At 37.9% G+C, this 22547-nt stretch overlaps 1 protein-coding gene across 3 annotated transcripts in view; it reads left to right on the top strand.

Annotated features, from left to right (window-relative positions):
• The window catches only part of TGFBR3 (transforming growth factor beta receptor 3), a 121569-nt gene extending 99130 nt beyond the window's left edge, over positions 1 to 22439 (top strand). For all 3 annotated transcript variants that reach the window (XM_048066977.2, XM_048066976.2, XM_013186548.3), the window contains exons 11-17: positions 620 to 751; positions 1022 to 1198; positions 4054 to 4353; positions 5415 to 5535; positions 9902 to 9937; positions 12065 to 12172; positions 18648 to 22439. In XM_048066977.2, the coding sequence (XP_047922934.1) occupies positions 620 to 751; positions 1022 to 1198; positions 4054 to 4353; positions 5415 to 5535; positions 9902 to 9937; positions 12065 to 12172; positions 18648 to 18766 (993 nt within the window). In that variant the 3' untranslated portion in view covers positions 18767 to 22439. The remainder of the gene's footprint in view (positions 1 to 619; positions 752 to 1021; positions 1199 to 4053; positions 4354 to 5414; positions 5536 to 9901; positions 9938 to 12064; positions 12173 to 18647) is intronic.
• Positions 22440 to 22547: the final 108 nt, after the last annotated feature.

Here is a 22547-nt window from a genome sequence, read left to right as displayed (position 1 = left end):
GAGGGGTCTAGCTGAGGAACTGCAGGACATAGATAGCTAAGAGATAAAAGGAACTGTCAAGTGAAGAAATGGAGAAGTGTGGAAAGGAGGAAGAAAAACGGGGGGATGTTAAGTAGAAATTCCGAGGAAAAAGGGAAAAATGAAGAAAGAGACATGTTTTGGGGTCTACATCTCTAAAAATATAAATGGAAATGACAGAAGAAAAAATCCTTAATGACCCTAATACTTTCAATGATATTCCGTGAGTGTATTAAGGAAAACTGTAAATCGTGAAAAATCACTTTTTTAAATCACTATTTTTAAAATCAGTGTTGGTTATACAAATACCAGAAACAGAATGGAAATGCTGGAACACTCATTTAGATACCAACACCCAGACTAGCATTTTTATTGTTTTTTCTGTTTCTGAATTCTGGAAACAAATTAAAGGGTGTTCACAAAACGTAACCTACGTATCTGAAACAGCTTTTGTGCCAAGCATTTAAGATGTTCTTTCACCATCTGATTAGCTGGTGCACTTCTTTTGGCCTTCACATTGTTCTGAAGAGAGAAGAAAATAATAACCACAGAGTGCTCAGTTATCATCTAATTTTATGCATTTGCAATACCTTTTGTGCAGATTGTCATTCAGCTGTCATCACCAGCTGAAAGCAGCGGCTTTGATGATGATGACATGGAATCAGGTGATAATGGATTTCCAGGGGATGCTGATGAGGGAGATGTTACTTTCTCAAGCTGGCCTGAAATAGCGGTATGTTACTCTCGGTTTTGTACCTGACAATAGAGGAGAAACCTGTTGTAATAGGCAGCTCACCAAAATTGCATTAATAATAACAGCAATTAATTTGTCTTTTACCACTTTTCCTCCCACTTCCGTTTCTTGTAACCCTGCTGCAGAGTGGCACTAAATAGAAGGAACGTGGGTGGGCCAATATTATACACTCCAAACTTGTCCTTATCCAGCTACCATTCCTGACTCAGGATGTATTTGTACTGGCGTATTTATTTCTTTATTTTTCAGTTTAATTGCACACTGCACCAGCCAGAGAAGAATTTTTTTAATCCTGCCGTGTTCTGGCCTCCTGAGCCACATGTCACCAATGTGACCTTCAACATGGAGCTGTACAAAACAGATCTGTTCCTTGCTCCGTCCCAAGGACTCTTCTCTGTTGCTGAGAACGGGCCAATATACGTAGAGGTAACAAATGATAAAGGCTTTCAAACTAGCCAAAAAACAAGGTCATGCAACTGAGCCAAATTTATGCTTGTCGGTAGAAAGGCCTCCTTATGCAGTTGCTTTAAACAGACACGTGTGAGGTTTTGGGGCTATGGAGAAGAAAAAATGTGGGTTAAGAAGCAGGACAATGCTTTTGGTCAAAATCAAAAGATTCCTGCAGAATGAATGAACTTCAGTACAAGGTAGATAAGTCATTCTTATTATATCTGCTTTACTGTGCAGAACTTACAGTGATCTCTGAGTTCTTGCTCTGAACTGTCATTTTCTGGTGAAGACTTCAGGGTTCATGTTATTGAGTAATACAGCTGAACCTCATCTGAACAATGTAGGCATGAAAAAATGGTTACAAGTGTCTATCTTTCACATGGTAGTGTTCTTAGGTTGTAAAGTTAATACAGATTCTGTTCTCTCTCTGATCCACTTACAAACTTCAGTTACAGGTCTTGTGCTCATCACGCAAGATCTAAGGGTAGAAGGTAAATAAGCCCAGCAAAGTCAGCAGCCATGCGCATAGTGGCTTGTTTGACATTAGAACAGTTTTCATTGCTGTTTCGGTGTCTTGTGACTTTTTCTCATTCTCTCTCTAGTGAAGAGGTTTCCACTTCTTTGGAGAATAAAAGACCGTAAAGATTCATCTTGAAAATTTATTGTGTATAGTAATTTTAAAGGAATTTCTCTTGGTCTTTGTAGTATTATACAGCACGAAGACACTGTGCGATGGAAACAGAAGCATGAAAGTGGTGCCAGAGCTCCAGGTTTTTGTTTTTCCCCTGCTCCTGCTACACTATAGGATCTGCTCCTATAGCCTTTTCTATTTCCTTACTTTAAAAATTGTTGCATTCATTTCAGGGCTGTTAGATAGCAGATAATCTGTGAAGGTCCTTGGTTTTGTTTTTTGTTCATTTTCTCTTGCTTTTTTGAGACTAAAATATTGACTAAACAATGATAAGAGTACCACATGAGCTTTGCCATATCCTCAGAGCTAAAATTAAACCCATTACATCAGTGAACAGATCTAAACAGATCTACTTATCTCTAACACTTTTGTTTGTTTTCTGCCTAAAAGACTTTAAACAATGCTATAGTGAAAAGTACTTAAGACAGTTGAAGGAAAAAGAAAGTATGTCACCGTCATTCAAGCATGTTTATAAAAGACACATTTTTTTTTCATTTGGATAAGACCTGCTGCTTCCTTCAGCAATCTCAGAATAATTCCTTTGGCTCCTAGCTCTCTGGATTGGTCTGATTCTGGAGCTGCTAATTCAAACAAGTGTTCTGATTTCTTCATCATCTGTCCTGGCACAGGCCTTTTTTTTTTTTTCTGTTTCTTTTTCTTGCACAGTGGAAAATCTGTATCAGTTTTGGACTTCTGTGATTTCATTTTTATCTGACAGATTTTTTTTTGGCATTTGTTTGTTTTCCTTTTGTGGCTAATATATATATATTATATGTACATGTGCGTATATATATAAAAATAAAAATTTTGATCAGTAAATTACTTAGGTCATAATCTGTAAGAACTCTATCTGCCTTTTCCTTCTCTGCTAAAATATGTGTTCAGTATTTTATATTTTGGCTCTTTTTTTCCTCATTCCTGACTTTCATATTCTTACCATAATTCTGGTCTCACCTTCCCTATAGTTCTTTTTGTTTCCTCGAGATATCATTCATCCTTTTGTTTACATGATAGTGTTTCATGATGCTGTAGTATACTTGTCCTCCTTGTCATAATCTCTGTTTTAAACTAGTTTACATAGTCAGCTTGTTTACCTATCAATATCAGTGGCTTCATTTTTATTCGCCCCTGTTTGTTCTTTTTATAAGATGGTATCTCTTGCTTTGATGTTTCAGCCCATCCTTTCATCTTTAATTTGATTACTGCTCACATAGAGAAAAATGAGAAATGCCATTATTCACTGCAGAACTCAGAGCATCCAAACATTTTTCTGTATAGACCACAGGAAAATTAGGCAGGCTTTCACTTAAATATACATGCAGCACGTAAAGATTAGGTACACACTTAAGGCACGTTTCTTCTTTCTAAGCAGAAAATTATTTCTTGTGGAACTGTTTTCATCATGTCGTGTTAATTGTTAGGCATAGCATTCCTGTTATTTATTAGAAGTAGCATGCTTCATTTGTTACAAATTCCATTTTTTTCATAATTATTCTGTAGCATTTATTGTTTGTCTTCAAATTCAGGTGAACAACATCAGTGCCCTGCAAGTTTGCAGTCTTAGTTATTTTTCATTTTTTGAATATGAATTTCAGACTCAAATTTCATAAAAAAATAGGGCTTTTTAGTAGACTTCTCCCCCACCCCCAGTCCAGGAATGCCACCCACACATCAGACCATGACCTCCACTCTGCCTCTGCATTCCACTCTTGGCTGGGGGTGATTTCTCTGTTGTGTATTGCTTTTTTCCATTTCCTTTTTATTTTTTGTTAAAGTTTCAAATAGACATGGATTTAGAAATCACCTTTCATAGAAATCTCATGAGCTGTTTGGCTGTAAGGGAAGCAGCTCCGTCTTAGTAGTTGCTTTCATTAATTACATATCTGGTCTGGATTTTTCATATGATTTTGAAAAGATAAGGGATTGCTGTATTTTGCATGTTTATGCCATTAAGCAGCTGCTACTTCTGAAACCCTAGATTTTCTCTGACAGCCTGCCCTTAACATTTAGCCTTCAAAACAGTTCAACATGGAAGTGTCAATGGATCAGTGCTTTAAATAAATGTTGAAAATGTGAATGAAACTAGAACTAAAAATGTCATTTCTGAGATCTTACTATGTTTTTTTTCTTTTTAATGCAGGTGTCTGTGACCAAAGCTGACAGATCCTTGGGCTTTGCCATTCAAACATGCTTTGTTTCCCCATTTTCAAATCCAGATAGAATGTCTGATTACACCATTATAGAAAATATTTGTCCTAAGGATGAATCTGTTAAATTCTACAGTACTGAGAAGGTGAACTTCCCAATAGCACATGCACAGAAGGACAAAAAAAGATTTAGCTTTGTGTTTAAACCAATATTCAACATCTCACTGCTCTTTCTTCACTGTGAGTTGACTTTGTGTACAAATAAAGACAAAGATACTGAAGGACTGCCTAAGGTCAGTAATTTTTTAAAGTCTAAACTTCTGATTTAAGAGAAAATAAGATTTATTTTTTAAATCTGAAATGACTAAATGTTTTGCTGTTGGATTGATGTAATGAATATGATAGATCTAGACTCAAGATTTCAATGGATAAGAGTCATGATGCTATGCATTTTGACTGCAACATTTACTATTTCTATTTAAATCTTATTGTATGGGATAAATAGAAGTTGCTTTTCATTATGCACGTGGTTCAGATTTATCTTTGCTATCAATATCACATAACAGTATTACAAACAATGTTAGTTTTAACTTCCAAAGACATGCATAATACCAGATAATATTGCAAGTGTGTTTGACCCTCCTTTTAGGAATTGAGATTAGCATGTCTTGCTAGAACTTGGGTAGAAAATAAGTAAATGCTGGCATGTTTGCTACATTTTGGTACCATATCATCTTGTGTGTTTTTACAGCAAACAGTCCTGAACTGCTCTGATGTTTCTAAATAAAATTCATAATTTCTATCTGATTGTTACAAAAGGCAATCACCAAATTTTCCTTTATGACTAATGAAAATGGCTTAAATTCATTGCCAGAGAATATATTGTAAGAATTTTGAATTTATTTTTATTTTTGGCGACTTCTGTAAGTGGCCCTCAAAGTGTGTTTTTTTGTGTTTTTTTTTTGAAGATGACTTGTCATACTGATCAGCATGTACTTGTGGCTACAATACTGGCCACTGGGTTTTTAAAAACTAGCGCCTCTTTTGTTATTCTGCAGTAAAGTAATTACTACAATGTAAGCTCTATACTAACACTCTCATAAAGGTTAGAGGATCCTTAATGAAGGCAAAGGTTGCATCCTGAAGCACAGCTAAGAGTTACCTTTGCCAGTACTTTAAATGTGTTGTTTGGAGGTACTCCTGTTTTTTTTGTTTTGTTTTTTTTTTGTGGTAAGCAATTTTGATAAAACTGATAATGAGACAACTGTGCAGCTGGCAGAGCTATGCTGGCAGACACTGCAGGTGTTTTATTTTGAGTAACTCCGACCTCACTTGCTGTTCTTTCCACCTGCAGTGTATTCCTCCTGATGAAGCTTGCACCTCTCTGAATGTGGATATTATCTTGGCCATGATGCACAACAAAAAAACCTTTACCAAGCCCCTTGTTGTAGTAACTCATGAAGGAAAACCAGAAGGTATGAAAATGGGCTTGACTTGTTTAATAAAGCTATATATATTATATTGTGTACATATAGCGACTTGAAATGGGGTAAAACAAGTGTACTCCAAGTATGTGTCATCGTGTAAAATCGTGGTAATTACTGTGTTTGTAAGATGTTATTTGTTTAGGCTTGTCCCTGGCAGCAGTCATCATGGTAGTTTGTTGCCATCTTTTAATGGGCTTTATTGATCCCTGGAAATGTTGTTTTGCAAGGCGTTAAGAAAGGAATACCGTACGGTGCAACAAATATGGGTTTCATAAGCGTAATTATAGCACTGCTACTTCCAGCAGCTTCTTGTTGCCCAGAGATCAAAGACAGTGCTCTGTTCCCTGCTATATCACTTCTATATTGTGGTTGTAAATATTTATGTAGGAATGACAGCAATAGAATTACAAAGTATTGAGAATGCTAAAGCCCGGTAAGTTTGTAAAGCAAAGCAATGGCCACCAGAAAGAAACTCATTAGATGGTTAGGCTACTAAGAGAAAAAGATGAGCTTTTATGCAACTCCTGTTTGCTACAATGTAGGACATTTATTTCTGTGGAGGTTTTTAATAAACACCTTATTCACATCTTTTGCAGAGTAATTTTATTACTGTTTTTAGTTCAGTCAATGTAACAATGTGCTATTGCTTATCTTTAATGTCTCATACAGGTATAAGGAGATGGTGAAAGATAATTTTCCCATCTTAAACCTACATAGCTCCAAGCAGCATGGGTCTCTAGTATGATAGATATTTTTTTTCATTAAAAACAAAGAGCGTGTTTTTAGTACCTTAATAATAAGATTTGCTTTCATTTGAAAGATAGCAAATGTAAGTGAAATATGCTCATTTCTGCACCCATGTCTAATAGAGTAGTTCTCTAATTCACATTAGTGGTAGTTAAATCTATTTAAAGGCAATTTTGAACCTCTGGGGTAGTCCTGCTAGTTGTCCCAGTCCCCCATTGAAGAAAATGGCATGATGAGAATATGCTCCAACTTAAGATATGCCCTGTGTGTTTATTGAGTGATGGGAACTGAGAACTATTTCCACAGTTTCATGTAGTTTGAAAGTTCTTCTTGGTGAATCCCTCTGATAACAGCATCAGTCATGTTTTGATGCATCCATTAAAGGAGAAAGTGTGTGTGCATTATCTTTTCCTTTTGTATTAGCATGACAGTTTAATTAGAAGCTTCAGTGGTTTCACATGCACATCATAATCTTAAATTTGTGTACAAAGGCTGCTTGAAATTTTGGAATGCTTTTCAGGGAACATCAATGGATGGGCATGAGAAATCCTTTAAACTTAGTTGTACAGTGCATGCTTTTTAGTCTTCAAACAATTTATAGTACCATACAGCATTGCTAGGAGACATAAGCAACAACTGTTTCTGTTTAACTCTGCAAAAGTGTGTATTATTTGCTTTACAAATTTCTTGTTAATACAGATCAAATCCAATACGAATTAAAGTAAGTATTTGATCTGTCTGATACAACTAAAACTGTATTTGGGGCCTGATTCTGTGCTTTCTTTTTAACAGAACTCCTGCTTTCTCATTTGCTATTCTATTGGGAATGAGTAAATCCTGCAACTGAAGTTCATCTTTCAATAAACAGACTTATACTCTGAGCTCTCTTGCCCTTCTGATGTGTAGAGCATTGTGTGCAGCTCCCATCTAGGACTGCACTCAGAATGTTGTCTTTGTGAGAGGCACAAGGTCTTAGTGTGCAAAGACGAGCTAAATTTATAAAGATCAGTTACAAGACAACAGTGTGATAGAGTATTTTGTTGCATTGTGGGTGATTTGGTCTAATTGTGGGATGTTTGATGGAAATCTCCCCCAGCATATCACAGCTTTCAGACATAATATGAAGTGGCACATTAACAACGTAGCTTTGTTGGTATGCAGTTATTCAGCAGTGAATCAAATGACCCCTTTCTAAAAGCCAAATGCCATTGCTGTCCATGAACCTAAGATTTGAAGAAGAAATCATATTGCATTACTGAACAGGAGAATTTACATTTCAGAGGTGGTGTTTATCATTTTCTTCCATTGTTGTAAGTCATATTATTTGAGTTACTGCTATTGGAGCTGCTCTGTAAGCCAAAGTCATGTGCTTATAATTTAAAAAGTCTTAACATGATCATTGCAAAGGTGTCATCTTTTCTTCTGACATAAGCTTGACTTGTCATCAACTCTAGAAGAAATCCCAACTGTGATTATATGAGATTATATGAAGTATTACATGAATTATAATGTAATTGCATGTGATTATATGAATCTATATATCTATATGAGACTAATTCTTCCTTCCGTACTAATTTTGTTAGTTTTATATGAGCTCAGTTACTAACATTATTGCAATAGATCCCAATGGAAGTGTATAAAAGCTTCATGTCATGCGCTTTTCCTATGCACTGTGGCATTTTAACGCCCCAGCTCCAAGTCAGTGAAAGGCATATAGCTAGCCTTTTAAATGCTAGGAAATATTTGCTCTTCTGTTGAAATAGTCTACTAATTTCAGTTTTTGAATTTTTGGCAAGCGTCATTATTTCAGCAAAGGGAGACAAGTCATAGAAAGGAGGTCAAGTTGGGCAGCTAATGGGTTCCTCTGTCCTGAAAAAGCTTAAAGCATCATGATAATTTTTAAAGGCCAGCTACTGCTGTTTTTAAGTTAGATGCTTTCCCTGGACTTCAAGGATTCCTACTGTTCTGTGTTGTTCAGAGTCACCCACATTAAAAGAAGAACTGAATCAGTGGGGAGAATTTATAATGGGCTACAGAGCCTATCATTAATTAGCAGACTTATATTCTCTGTACAGAGGCCAGTGACAGAATGAGCACGGAAAATTATCTCTCCCCTCATCTCAGAAGGGATGTGCTAGGAGAGCATTTGGACAATCTGGTGGTGCCCTTACCCATGTTTGTACTGTTTAATGTTCCCTTGTTTCAGTCCAGCCTTCCTAACAACTCTTACCTTCAGTTATACTCTTGCTGTTATGTGTGCTTGATGCCTTTCCAGTGTATTGTGTGCACATGCGCACAAAGTACACGCAAAACCCTCTGTTCTCACCTGTTTCCTACTGCTGTTCCACCTGTTTCCTACTATCCTGCCAAGAGTGATCTGGAGGATATAATCAGGTGTTAGAGTAACTGACAGTAATGCAGTTTAAGAATAAAGTGCTTTTTTGGATATTGTAGGCACCTGTCTGAGAGAATAATGATCATACAGGATACAGATGGCAGTTAAGTGCTCCCACAAGAGTTTTAGAAGTGAGAAGCTCAGTCTTGGTTTAAGAATACTCTAAATAACATACTTGTTTTCAGTACTTTAGCACTACTGTGTTTGCACTGCAAACAAACTTGTTTTTTCCCGAACTTTTTTTTTCCAGTCCCTAAAGATACAAAAACAAGTATTGGGATACTGTCTTACCAAGTCTTTTTACAGCTATTGTAGTGAACATACTCAAATATGCCAGAATTTAAACAAGATCCCTAGGTTACTGGGCAGCACAGAAGTAAACTCCAGCTAACCAAACAGGGCCTTGGGTCTGAAGCCAGAATCTCTAGCTTTTCTGCTTGAGGTGGCATTCTTGGAGAAAGATAAGAGGAACAGTTAAGCAAAAGAAGGGAAAATTCTTCAATTCTTGACACGTATTTACTTTCTGCTACATGCTGATAGTGATGATGATAATGCCAAGAAAAATAGGCTTGGTGTAATAGATGATCTTTGATTTCCTATATATATATTTTTAAAAACAGAACAAAATAAAAAGCCAACATCCAAAGCAGAATACCAATTAGGATGTAGGAAAATGCATGAATCAATATATACTCATGTAATTTGGACAAAGCAGCATGTATTGTGCCATAATTCTGACCTTTCTTTAGAGTTGATAGCCATATTTTTGAGTTTTTGTTTTGCTTTGTGTTTTTGTTTGGTGTTTTAGCATGCTAGTATCATGTTTGTGATTGGTGAGTAGTCAGATGAATGTAATCACCTTAAAATAACCTGGCTGTCTGTGCTCTTGAAGAGCTCCTTGTATGGATTACAAGAGCTATTGCAGGTCAGAACTGGTGATATCTGGGTGTGGAAGGCTGCAATGCACTTGCCAGCAAAATACATGCTGCATGAACTTATACTGTAGATATGTTCCTCTGAGGAATGTTCAATATATGAATGGAATTTTTCTAAGCTGAGCAAGATTACTGAATTTGAACTGTTTTTCCTGAAGTTCCTGGTTTTCAAAGAATACAATTCATGTGTTTCTGCCAGATCAGATCCTGAAGGTTTCTTGCATAGTTTGTAGGTTCTTTGTGGAATTCTGATTAATTCTTTTTTGTTTTAAAACAGATCCTTCCCTTCCAAAGTCAAACGTGAGACAGTCACGTAAGTAACTTTTAAACACTAACTTTAGTATTAAATAAGTGAAGAAAATTATCTTCAAGCTTTCTGAATTATAGTGAGTGTGTGTGTTAAATTCTGAAAGTTCTGATTAGTGCTGCTAGAGACGTTCCCATTGACCTTCCCATTGACCTTCAAAGAGAAGAGCTGTGATCATATGTGTATGTGAAAACTGAATTTGGGAAAATACCGCTGATAATCTCAGTGTGAGTGCTGATGGATGTAAGTTATTTCCCCTTCCTCTGCCAAGGCCACCACTTCCCAGTATAAGGTTTGCAGCAGCAATGCCATCTTAAGGAGCTCCTGTATCCTATTCTAAGCCTTACACATATCCTGCACTGCAGCTAGTCACATCCTCAATTACTCTGGCACCAGCACGCTGGTCATGCTGCAGATGAGAGCACTGAATTGATGTGGATTAATTTGTGTTTTTTTTTTGGTGGTAGTGGTGGGTTTTTTCTTCTGTTGTCTTGACAAAGTTAATTTTATTTTAACCGGGGTCATCAGTGACTGGCCCTGGAGGGGGAGAAGAGAAGCAGCACTAGAAGGCAACAATAAACAGGAAGGTGATGGTGAGTTGTAGCAAAAACCAAGAATGAATGGAGAAAAAGGAAAATTAGAAGAGGAAGTGCAAAGAAGGTTTTTTCCTCTATTCCTGACCTTATGACTTTGGGACTGAATTTGCTCAAAATAACAAAGGGAATGAAAAATTATGCTTCTGATGCTTTAGCCTCCAGTTGACTTTCTCCTCTTCAGTAAGTCTTCTCAGAGGAGAGGATACTAGGCTGGTACCTTGTGGGGAAAAAAACAAAACAAAAAACAAAACAAAACAAAACAAAAAAACAAACCTGAGTTTAGGAGATTCTTTTCTGCTTTGCATTTAGAATGACCAAGCATGGCCAAAGGAACAAGAATTAGTCCCACATAAGAAATGGGAGAAAAATCTCCAGTCACAGTCCATCTGTTTTTGCACACGCAGACTTGGTCACAGGCACCCAGTCTGGGTCCTGAAGGCCCTTGCCAACAGGAACTGCTGGAGAGGATATTTTTAAAAGGGGAAAGGCCCTGAGGATCTCAGGAGCTGGTGGGCTGGGAGATGTCTACAGGGATATCTGTTGAATGCACAGGAACATGTGCAGTTACTTCTAAAGTGAGAGTGTTGATTGTGTTTTGAGAACTGGAATTCTACTGAAGGGATACTATTGAGAAGATCCAGTCATCTCATTTCCCAGCCAGTTTAGTCAGTAAAATGTTATTTGCTGGCCTAAGCCATTTTGTGTACTGGGAGATATTAAAAATACTGAAACTAAAATTCAGTTTTCTAAGAAGAGTTTTCCCCCAAATGATTGATGAAAGAGTGATTTTTGAAATGCTTCTAATGATGAAAAAGGAAAACAGAAAAGCTGGAAGTTTCTCTCTTTGGATGTTTAACTTCTGGGGCAATGCATCCAGGAACCAGATGCTGTTACCCTTGAAATGGTAGTGCAGAAGGGCCTCTCCCCTAGAAAGTGATTTTGTTTGTGTGGTTCTATTTTTGTGTTCTGGAATTAATTTCAGTTATTGAAAAGATTGCCAAATGTGGAAAACAATTGTTTCTATTTATGTTTTCGCTGACTGTTTGCTGGCATCGTTTTTCTCTTAACAGCAGTTCCGTTCTCCACCTAGATTTCAGACTGAACGTGCAGGAGATGTAGGGGAAAGTTTGCTTGAATGTTAAGGCATTTAAATGAAAAGCATCTCTCGACAAAAATCTCCGTCTTTTTAAAAACACATCTTTAAGATGAATGGATATTTAATTGAATACAAGTTATTAAGGGCCAACTGAAAATGCTTAATTTTTGCAATGTTTTCCAGATTTGGGTGTGCAGAGCTCGGGTTTTGCTTTGTGATGTGGAACAGTTGGTTGGACTGAAACCAGTCTCTGAAAGCATTTTTATTTCCTTGATGAAAGTCTGCTAATCTTTTCCTTAAAATGGTGCTTAATTAACTATTAACTTAACACAAAACAACAAAAAAAAACCACACAACACTTTTCCATGAAAGTGTAATTGTTGTAGAACACTGTTTGTCACTGACAATGAAAAGCTCTTATTGTGTATGTTTACCTTTTAGCTGTGTTCTACGGTCTGGACACTCTGACTGTTGTGGGCATTGCCTTTGCAGCATTTGTAATTGGAGCCCTGCTAACAGGAGCACTGTGGTTTATCTACTCTCACACAGGTAAGCATAAGGGCTCTTACAGACCTCAGCGTAGATTGTGCAGCAGGAAATGCAGTGTGGTCTGTGTCCTTGCACAGAGGGAGGAAAGGGAAGGGGAGCTATCAATAGCCATCCTGCCCTTGTTTCTTGCTCTCTGTTCTTAATAGTGTTTTCCAGCAACTCCTCACATGAGCCTGTTGGTATTCATGAGCAGGTTGATACCTGCTCTTCCCTAAAGGGAGGTGTTATGCCTTATGTGTGTGATTTAAAATTTGCTAAAATAATTTTAAACACGACTCTTCAAAGCTCAACTGAGAGTAAAACTGAATTTTCCTGGCATGTTGCATTATTATTAATAGCATCTCTGTTTCAAATTCAGGTAATGTATCAGTTAATGGATCCATTTTGGTTCACATACTACTCTTCTTTAATTTTTCTTTTTTTTTTCCTTTTTTTTAAACTTACTAAATTAGGCTTATGTGACTTGGGATATGATGTGATCAGTTCAAGCAGGCCAAATGGCTAAGAGAATGCCTTACTTGCACTGATGTTTTCTGAATATAACTAAATTTGGAAAAGTTTCTCTTGATCATATTGAAATTTTGCCTCTACTATTTATCTCTTCATTCTTCAACTATTGGACTAGATGGTAGAGCTCATGTGTAATCTCATTTAATTGAGCCCATGCAAATAACCAGGAATGTGTGTGAATTGGTCCAGTCTTTATGCACAGATAATTTTTCAGTATCTCCTTCTCACACTTTTTTTCCATACTAAAATAAGTTAGCAGACATACAACACTGTAGGAAGCAGAGTTTGTTTAGGGAGCTTTCTGCTGCATGTAACCTGCAGTTTGGAATGGACAAAGAGTGGACATTGATAAGGCCTTGATTTGGAGCATGTGACCTTGGCTGCTTGTGGATTACTGGGTATTTCAGGATCCCTGCAGCATGCTGGACTCCAGCCGCTTCTACTTTTGACCTTGCAAGACCCTGCCAAGATCTCTGGGAGGTGGGGAGAATGTGAAGCTAATTACTCCAAACCTATGCAGCTCTGGAGCCCTTGAATTTTCCCATAGCACATTACAGGGTGGGTTTTTTGTTTTTGTCTCTCCTACATGGCTTCCATGAGGTTTTAGATGCTATGAAACAATCTGTCCTTGTCAGGTCAGAGCTACTTTAGATATTATAACCTAGGAGCTTATGTTAATTTGGAACAAAAATACTTTTTTTCCCAAGTGGCAGTACAGCAGCTTTGTATAAGCACTTTAATACTTAATGCATAGGCTGTGTATGAAGCTTGTTTAGAATTCAGAGCAAATATGGAAGCTTTAAATGTTGGGGTCCTACACATAAGCAGCATAATTCTGCTTTATATTACTAATAAAGCATTATGGAAGTAATGTAAGTGTAATTTCAATAGGTAAATAGAAGGTAACTTCCAAATAAGCAGCTTTTATTAACAAAAACATTAAAACAATTGTTAAATTAATATTGTTGGTCCTGCATTTGTGAAAGTTGAAATTCAGTTCATATACACGACCATCTATAGCCACATGTTGTATGTCAGTAATAAAGGAACACTTGGAAGCCAACACGATAAATCCTTCAGCCTCAGCAAGACTTGGACCAATCCCATTAAAAGAATTACATTAACAAAGTACATCAGTCGTAGTTACCATGTATGAGTAGTGAAGAGGACAGCTGCTCTGACTTTTTTCTCCATTTATTTTCATCTCTTAAAGACAAAGGCCAGACAAAAAGAACTTGGAAGAAAAGAAAGGAAGGGGACACTGTAACACATCAGATCAGAGAATCACAGAAAAGATATAAGAAAAATATCTAGGAAGTTATCTGGGTCAGATTTTGAAAGTGGACCTATGTTTCTGTGCCCGTAATTTTTCCATGCATAACAACTTATATCTACAAAGCAGAACTTGCAACAGAGTGCAATGAGGGCTCTGGCAGGGATGGCCTCTTAGAGGACAACTGCTGTGACAGACAAGATAATCCAGCTGCAGTGGAAACATTTTAGAGTCAGCTGCAGACTTTATTAAAATAAGGAGGAAAAAAGGTAATCTAAATATCATCTACAGAGTGGCTGTCTTTCGCCATTAGAGAATTCATCCATCGTTGACTTGTGCTCTGAAATCTCATATTTTGTTTTATGTAACGCTGAGTTTATAGCCCATTGATTTAGCCCAAAAGTTGGAAAATACAAGTTAACTCTAAAATTGTGTTTTAGGAATACTCAGATCATGGACAAAAGCTACTGCTGGTGTAGAATGTCAGCTTGGGGTGTGAGAAGTAAGCTATTTTTCTAATGTGATGCTATATGCAACACAGCAAAAAGACACCTTTTCGCCAGTAGTTAGAAAGTTTGCTGATGCAATTTTATCAGTATGGCTCTATTGGCAGACTCATTCTAGTACAGAGAAAGCTTTACGTGAATGAGCTCCTTTGTTTAGTTTGATAGGCTGTTAACATTAAAATCTCAAATAATTGATAGAAGAGAAGAACTAAGGAAAAAAAAAGTAGAATTTAATCTTAAAATATTAAGCAGAGGTTGTTGTTTTGGTTTTGTTTCATGTAGGGCTTTTGCTGTTTTTAGTGATGCAAAAATAAGGGATTTCTGCCAAAGCATCAAAATTGTGCTTTAAAGTACTCTAGATTCAATGAAACAATTCAACATGGAGTACAGACATCCTAAGATACACAGGTAGTAGGGGAGGAGAAAAGGGAAGCTATAATTATGACTTTAGAGGAGGAATTTTAGCCTACCTTTCTGCAAAGGGACTCACTACTTTTGATTCTTTGTCCAGTTCGTTAAACGACTTGAAAAGTGGCTGAAAGCTTTCCATGGCAGTGTTATTTCTGAGTGGAAAGGACTCAAGAACAAACAGAAAGTAGCAGAGATTTGCTAAAATTAACCCAATTTACCTGGGCGTCTTATGAAGGAGCAAAAATTTTGAAGTGTACATGGACGCAGAAACCCTTCAGAATTAACTGTCACTTTCATATCTGTCTTAACAGGAATAATTGGCTATATTTTAGGAAAGGATGTGCACAAGTCTGATAAGTTACTGAGGCTGCTAAACCTACTTCTGACCATGTAAACTGAAAGCTGCTATCCAGAATATCAGTTGCTTCATTCTCTTAGGAAGTGTGCTTTTTTCTTCTTCAGACAGTGTTGCAAGTTAGCAGGATAAAATGTTCCAAAATCGGAGAATTTAAAAGCATCCCTCCTCCCCCACTTCTCCTTTCTTTATGGGATCTGATTTAAAATAAACTGACATAGCAACCAATTATATTTGGCAAATGGAGATAGAAAAGCAAACATTCAGACTTCCTGGACAGGGAGTAGGGAGTACAACTGGCAGCTTTCCTGAGTGTGAATAATAAAGTGCATGTTGTCATGTTCAGATGGGTAAAGGCTTGTTTACTGTCAATAGACATGTCCATTTTGAGTAGTTCTGGTTCAATAATATTGGTTACATGAAGCTGTTTACATGAAGAAGACAGATGGGGAATGCCTCGTTAGCAATAATTTACATTTCTTGAAGTTCTTTTCATGAATATTCTTTAAAAATTATGTGCTGCAGATTTTCTGGGCATTTAGGAAATAAGGTGTAAGAAAAAATTAGCCGGTCTAAATACAATTGCTTGACTGTGTTCATAACATCACAGTGATTTGGATTCTTTTATTGAGGAGTTTGAAATTTTGTCTTTGTTCCACAGCTGACTGGGGTATATCAGAGCTGCTGATAATGCTCCAGAAATGAGTTACTGAAGAGGAAATTGAATTCCGGGGGGGGGGGGGGGGGGGGGGTGCTACTGAGGGAAAGGGGCTGTCATCCCAAACTGAAGGGGAGATGCCTAGGACACTTTCAAGACAGCTGAGAGAAGCAGGCAGCACCATTGGGCTTGCACAGAGAGACCGTGACTGCGTCTGTCGCTCTTCTGTAAATAAAACACCACATGTTTAGCTTTTAATTTGCTTATAAAAGAATCTCTAGTTAAATACACCCAGATGGCACTGTGACATGCTGTGGTTGATGCAGAGCTGTGTGTAACCATGAGGTTCATAAAATGGGTGACAGAGAGGAGAGCCGAGGGAGGCGCAGGCTGGCGGGGCCTCCAGGGCTGTGCTGGCAGGCCTGTGGGGGCCCCGCGGGGGGAGCCTGCGCCCAGGCCAGAGCAGTGCCTTCTGATGCTGCCAGGCGGGGGCTAGCTGCTTCGCTCTCCTCTGATGTTTTTGGTTTTCTTGTTTTGTTTTAGCAAGAGGGAGTTTGTTTATCGCGGTCTCTGTAACGAAGGAAGGAAGGCTTGTACACAAACAACTGGAGGAGAAGGGAGCAAGTTAGGAGGGGAGAATATCCAAACAAGGTTTATGAAAGCCTTTACAGTATGATAACACAAAGTGTTGATTTGAATGCAAGTTAGAGCTGAGACACAGTTTATGTGTGTATGACTGGGGTTAGGTTCTGACCTGTCTCTTGTAAGCAGAAATCTGCAGCTTATTGATGGCTATGTGGTTATTTCTTACACTATAAAAAGCAGACTTAGAAAAATCTGTGCACACTAGTAAAGGCTGGACTTGGTGCTGACTGCAAGAATGAGATTCTGGCCCTCTTTTCCAACATTTCATTGGCCTCCTGGGCAGTCTTTTTTTTTTTTTTTGTTCCCCCTGTCTTGTCCCATTCCTTCTTCCCTCCCTATCCCAAGACCACTGGGGTACAAGGCAGATGCTGAATGCTGTGGGGCCGTGCATCTGCTTACAGCTGTGGCTACAGTGCAAGCTCACAGTGACCCTGGCGGTTCCCACTACAAAGAACACTTGCAGCCTCTGCTGTGAGAAATCCTCAATCCTCCCTTGTTTAGAGCAGACCTTTGCAGACTCCACAGCTGGCAGAAGTAAGTTTTCTTCATCTGGTGGGTCTGTTGGCTTTAACCTGAGATACAAAGCATTAAACACACACTTCCTCTGTGGGTCTGTTGCTGAGGAGCACAGGGTGCTGGCAGCTGGGCTGCAGCACCGGTGCATGGGGATGTGCCAGAGAGCTCCTGCAGGAGGAAACAGGCTTGTTCCTGCTCAGCAGCTCTCTGAAGGCAGCCTGTGCTTCCAGCCATCAGCCTGTCACTGCAGCAATCTCTCTGAGCAGGGAAGAAAAAACGGACTCTACCTTTCTTGAGCTACTGGTAGATGTGGCCTATGGGGTCAGACCAATTCAGGCAACACACGAAGCAGGAAATCCATGGCCTCCTAAACTCATGAAGCAGGAGATCTACCAGCTTCTGATTCTTCCTAATCATTCTTGCCCGTGGTCAGGGAAAAGATTTCCTTCTTCAGCTTTGCTGGGAGAGCAGCTGTGATGCTGCTGGCTGCCATGGTTAGTTCTGTGGCCTCAGGCAGCAGTGGTTTCTATGTCACCATGCTGAAATCGCAGGTTCACATCCTGGTGATCTCAAGGCAGGGGGCAGCTGCAGTGCACATTGTATAAACTTCATTTTTTTATTTGTCCTGAAGAGGCTATTTTGTAGTAATACTAAGGTTGCAGATTTGAGCACTGAAACTTTAATAAAAAAAAAAAAAAGGAAAAAAAATCCCAGTTATGATTTTCTATGTGGCCTCAGTGTGATCTTTTGGACGTTCACATTGTGACACTATTTTTACTTCCATCCTAGTAAGAGCTGGATTTTTTCCATAAGATTCCTGCCATGTGTGCAGAAGGGACGTGGAGAAAGACAACAAAACCTAGGTTTTACCAGGAGTCATAAATCAGTCTTTAACTCCTGAATTGCTTGATTTGGCAAGCCAAATAACAAAGGGCTTTTAATTTATTGTCAATAAACAACTTACAAGAAATGGTGACACTTGTTCTCACTACAGATTATAAGTGTTACATGTTCTGTGGCAGCTGTAAGGAAGCTTCCTACATGTTATCTTCAGAGTACATCAAGTCAAGCTTGCAGGGTAGCCTGTTGTCTTTCTTACGCTAAAAAACTGATCATGTCTTAGGATATGTGGTATCCAATTGACTGAAGAACGTCTTTAGATCCAGCTTCACACTTATGATAAATATGTTGCTCTATAAACTGGCGTTGAAACAAAAGTCTGCATTTCTCTGGCCTTTTCCCATGAAACAGGAAAAGCTATGAAGTGGTCTGAATCATGTAGCAAGACGTGCTTGAGTGACAGCTGACAACAGAAGATGGATGGTGTCCATCTTGGCCATTTCTGTTTGGTGCTTTTATAGTGATTAAGAAAACAGCAATGTTACTTTTCCAATGTGCACAGCAATGCTAAAGTGACAAAGAAAAGTAGCATTCTCAACAGTACTCTTCGAGGTCTATCACCCAAGACATTAATTATATGGAAATAAAACCCACCAGAAGAGGAAGACTGGGAATGAATAGTTTATTTTTTATGACAACTCAACTAACATTTTCTACTTCTCTTTTCTCTCAACCCCTTTTTACTCTCCCCTTTTCCTCAGGTGAAACAGCTGGAAGACAGCAGGTCCCTACGTCCCCACCAGCCTCTGAAAACAGCAGTGCAGCACACAGCATTGGCAGCACACAGAGTACCCCCTGTTCCAGCAGCAGTGCGACCTAACTCCAGGGAGAGCAAAGTTGAGGAGCAGCATAGGAGTTCAGAGGTTCAAAGGATTGTGTGTTGACATCAGCTTTTTAAAGCTAAAAGAATTAGTTCAGTTCCTTTTGAAAAAGTGAGGAGAGATTATTCTACGAAAAGACTGTTTTTCTGGGGAAGCCACTGTGTGTGTGTGTGTATGTGCACACAGTGCATGGGTAAGCACAGTCTTTTGGATCTTCTATAGCGTGTTATGCTACATGTGACAAAGCTACTAATTTTACAGTACTGCAACCTGTTTTAGGGGTCTGTGGGCCCTCAATGTGAAATCTATGCCAGTTTGGAAAAATGCTGCTTTGTCTATATGACTTTTTCTTTCCCTAAGCGTTCTCACTGACACAAGGTATTCATTAAGGGAGTTTAACAAGATAAGCAGAACAAAGATGGTATTAGGTCAAAGGATTTCTATTTGTCTAAGCAAGAAAATCTCAAGGTCAGATCTCTGTGGTTAATAACATTTTATTACTTCAGCTATGTTAGCCACTTTTGAGTAACCTTTATTTTGTTAAGCTTACAGCTACAGCATCTCATTTGCTTTTCTGTTGTGTTTGCAGCTTCAGGTTTGTTCCAGGTATTTCTGTTTTAATGCACATTGAGTTGGTAAGTGGAGAAGAGCACGCTCTAACATTCCCTTTCCAGTTTTCCAGGCCAAAGCTCTTTCATAAGAGATTTTTTTTAATTTACTATAACAAATACAGGCACACACAAACATTAAGATAGATAATAATGTTCTTGTGCACTAGCATAAATGTGTGTGTACGTTTAATGGCAACACTCTTATGCAAATAGATGTATACCTAAGTATATGGAGCCAAGCGTTTTCCTTCAGCAACTGGGAAATGAGCTCAGTGTTCCTTCCATACATAAAATGTATAATGCAGATATATAAAACAACTAGCTCTTTGGTTTATAATTGGTAGATAGAAGAGAGAATAAAAAGGTGACACAGTTCTACTCTTTTAGTTCCCCCAAACTCCCTTTGAAATAAGAGATGGTTTTGAGGGCACAAAGAATGTACAGTAAAGCCTATCATTTTTGTAAAATACCACCTATAAAACAAAGCTATTCTCTTGAGATAACTGTGCAGTTGTTTGTGCCAAAGTGTTGTATAAACATTGCAATTGGATAGTTCTAAAGTAGCGTTGGAATATGGAAAGGGCAAAAAGGTACTAGTTTTCACAGTATTTTTTTTAGTGTTATTGCCATATCTTGACCTTTGACTAGATGCCAAATGAAAAGAAAAAATGTGTAATTTTGAATGTGTGATTCTTTGACTGTTATGTTGCCACTTTGTAATGTGTCCTACTGATCCTTCTCCTTTAAGGAAAAATGAGCATTGTTTTCTTCTTAAAGAAAAAAAAAAGAGTAACTTTCATTAATTTTAGTAAAGGTTACCCGCGTTCTGCAAGAGGAGAAGGGAATTCGTTACACTAGAGTAATAGCCTGCTCTGAAGTCTGAGCTGCAGATTTGCTGTTTCTACACTTGTGCCTTGCTGATGCCAGGGTGGTCAAAGTGCAAGATATGCAATAGATGTAAGTGCCTAGAATCAGGTAGAAGAATATTACTCAGTTTGAATCAAATTTGTTACTAATCCCGCAAACATTTATGCGTATGAGTAACTACATGCATTATCTTACTAGTACGAGTACATGCTCAGTTCTACAGTTATGGGTATTCTCAGAATCAGTGGAGATATACAGTGTGCATAGTACACATGTGAAAAGTGTTTTATGTTACCAGGCCAATGAGTAGTCCTGATTAACATCGACAGGAATTGTCATGTAAGTGTAGTTATCCCCATGCGTAAGAGTATGCAGGATTGGCTCTGTTATGAGGTGTCAGGAGGATGAATGTGCTACCTGTGTGGCTGAAAAGAAAGCGCTTTGCCTAACCTTCAGCAGAATGTATTGTATAAGCATATTCTATGTGTAAAGTCTTTAAAGATGTCTTCAAAGAAGACTAGAGTCTTTAAGTTCAATCATAGCTATATTTTACAACATTAAATTTGTGTATAAAGATATATTTAAATGTTTTAGATAAATGTAAGTTACTCTATATGAAATGTTTAATTTCAATTACTGTGAAATTTACATACTCTGTAAATTTTTCCCTGTTTTAACCCTTTCCTTCCTCAGATACTTTATTAAGCAGTTTCTCATAGGAAGTTATTAGATGTGGTTGTTGGGATGAACAGGTTGAAAACTTTTATGTAAAATAGATAACTGTATATTTTTGAGAGAAACAAGCTGTATTATCAATGGTTTTATCAAAAATTTACTCTAATTTTAAAATAATTTAGAGATTTATATTTACTGTTGGATAAACCAAAAATATATAAAGATCAAAGATTCAATTTATTGGCTTCTATTTCAAATAGTTTAATTAACTGAACTTGGTGTACTCAGCTATTTAATTCAGAAATTGTTATCAATCTGAATTATTTGGAGGTTACCAAAAATACACATGATTATTTAGCAGTTGCAAGAGTATTTCTGATGTGTGTGAGAGAGAGAACTAAAAAGGGCATTCCCAGTTAATAGCTTTATTACAAAAACATATAGTACTTTCTAGCAGCTGTTAAGTTGCTGTGATTCAGAGTACTGATACACCTTTAAGCTCTACTTTTATAACAGCCATTCATATCTACTGCAAGTTTCTATATTTAGCGTGGAAAGCTATCTGAATGTGTAACTACAAAGCCACTGGTTCCCAAGTCTGTCAAACCTGGTCTTGCCACACTGAATTTCATGTGGCTAATGTTTGCCTGGTGTGGAGGCCAGCAGGACACCTCTGTACTGCTTATGTCCCAGTGTAGGCCTTTTAAACAGGGCTTCTGAGGAGCTGGCCAAGTGCCTGCTCTCATCACAGTGGAGAATTTCAGCATAACCAAATTGACTCCAAAGGAACTTCTTATGTAAGAATGGGAGGACTGGGGTTAAAAGGAGACTTCTTTCTCCAAAAAGCTATTAGTAACATACTTAAACTTTGAAGCAGACTGCTTGTTGTCATGCATTGCCTTATCACTAACCTTTTACAGCCTTTGGTGTTGGACATTACTATATTGATGTTACAAAAAGTCAGAGCTTTCTGTGTTAGACTGTTTTTGTAGCATTTTCCACATGGAAATGTAGTTTGCAAAAATGTCTGTAGATGTTGATGATTGTAAACTTCCCCCTGCCCTTTTCTAATCCTTTCTCTTTTGTATGTACCATGCTTTCTGTTACGTATATCTACCTCATGCTTCACAAGAAGACTGTACTGTTGGTTGTGCTGACAGCCCTTCCTGTGAGGTGACTGTTCTGCCATGTTGTTGTTCATCATTCATGGGGATGTTCATAGAGTTAACATTCTTTGCTGCCATGTTCCTACCAGTTCCAGACACAATATTCTCACCTTTAAATAAATAAGTAAGATTCTCTAAGATCCAAATTCTAGATTTTTTTTTTTTAATTGAAGAATGGGAGAAATATACTTGCTAATACCTGTGGCCAGTCTGAACACCCCATTTGTACTACATGTTATGTTCAGTATTTCAGAGACTTGTGGAAAGTGCTTAGTTGTACAGTTTTGATACCCACAGTGTCATGTCATCTTAGTCTCTTGTGCATAATAAAGTATATATCAATTTATTAATAATTGATGCAGTGGTTCATTTATTTGAAGTAGTAAAGATACCAACAAACTGCCAAAAGCAGTAGATTGAAATATGCTTACCGTGTTCTCCTCTTCTGTAAGCTTCAGTGA

The sequence above is a fragment of the Anser cygnoides genome, chromosome 8 (genome assembly GCF_040182565.1).
Source record: "Anser cygnoides isolate HZ-2024a breed goose chromosome 8, Taihu_goose_T2T_genome, whole genome shotgun sequence".
Taxonomy (NCBI): Eukaryota; Metazoa; Chordata; class Aves; order Anseriformes; family Anatidae; genus Anser; species Anser cygnoides.
The sequence above is the reverse complement of the archived record's forward strand: the minus strand, read 5'-3'. Positions and strand labels throughout refer to the sequence as shown.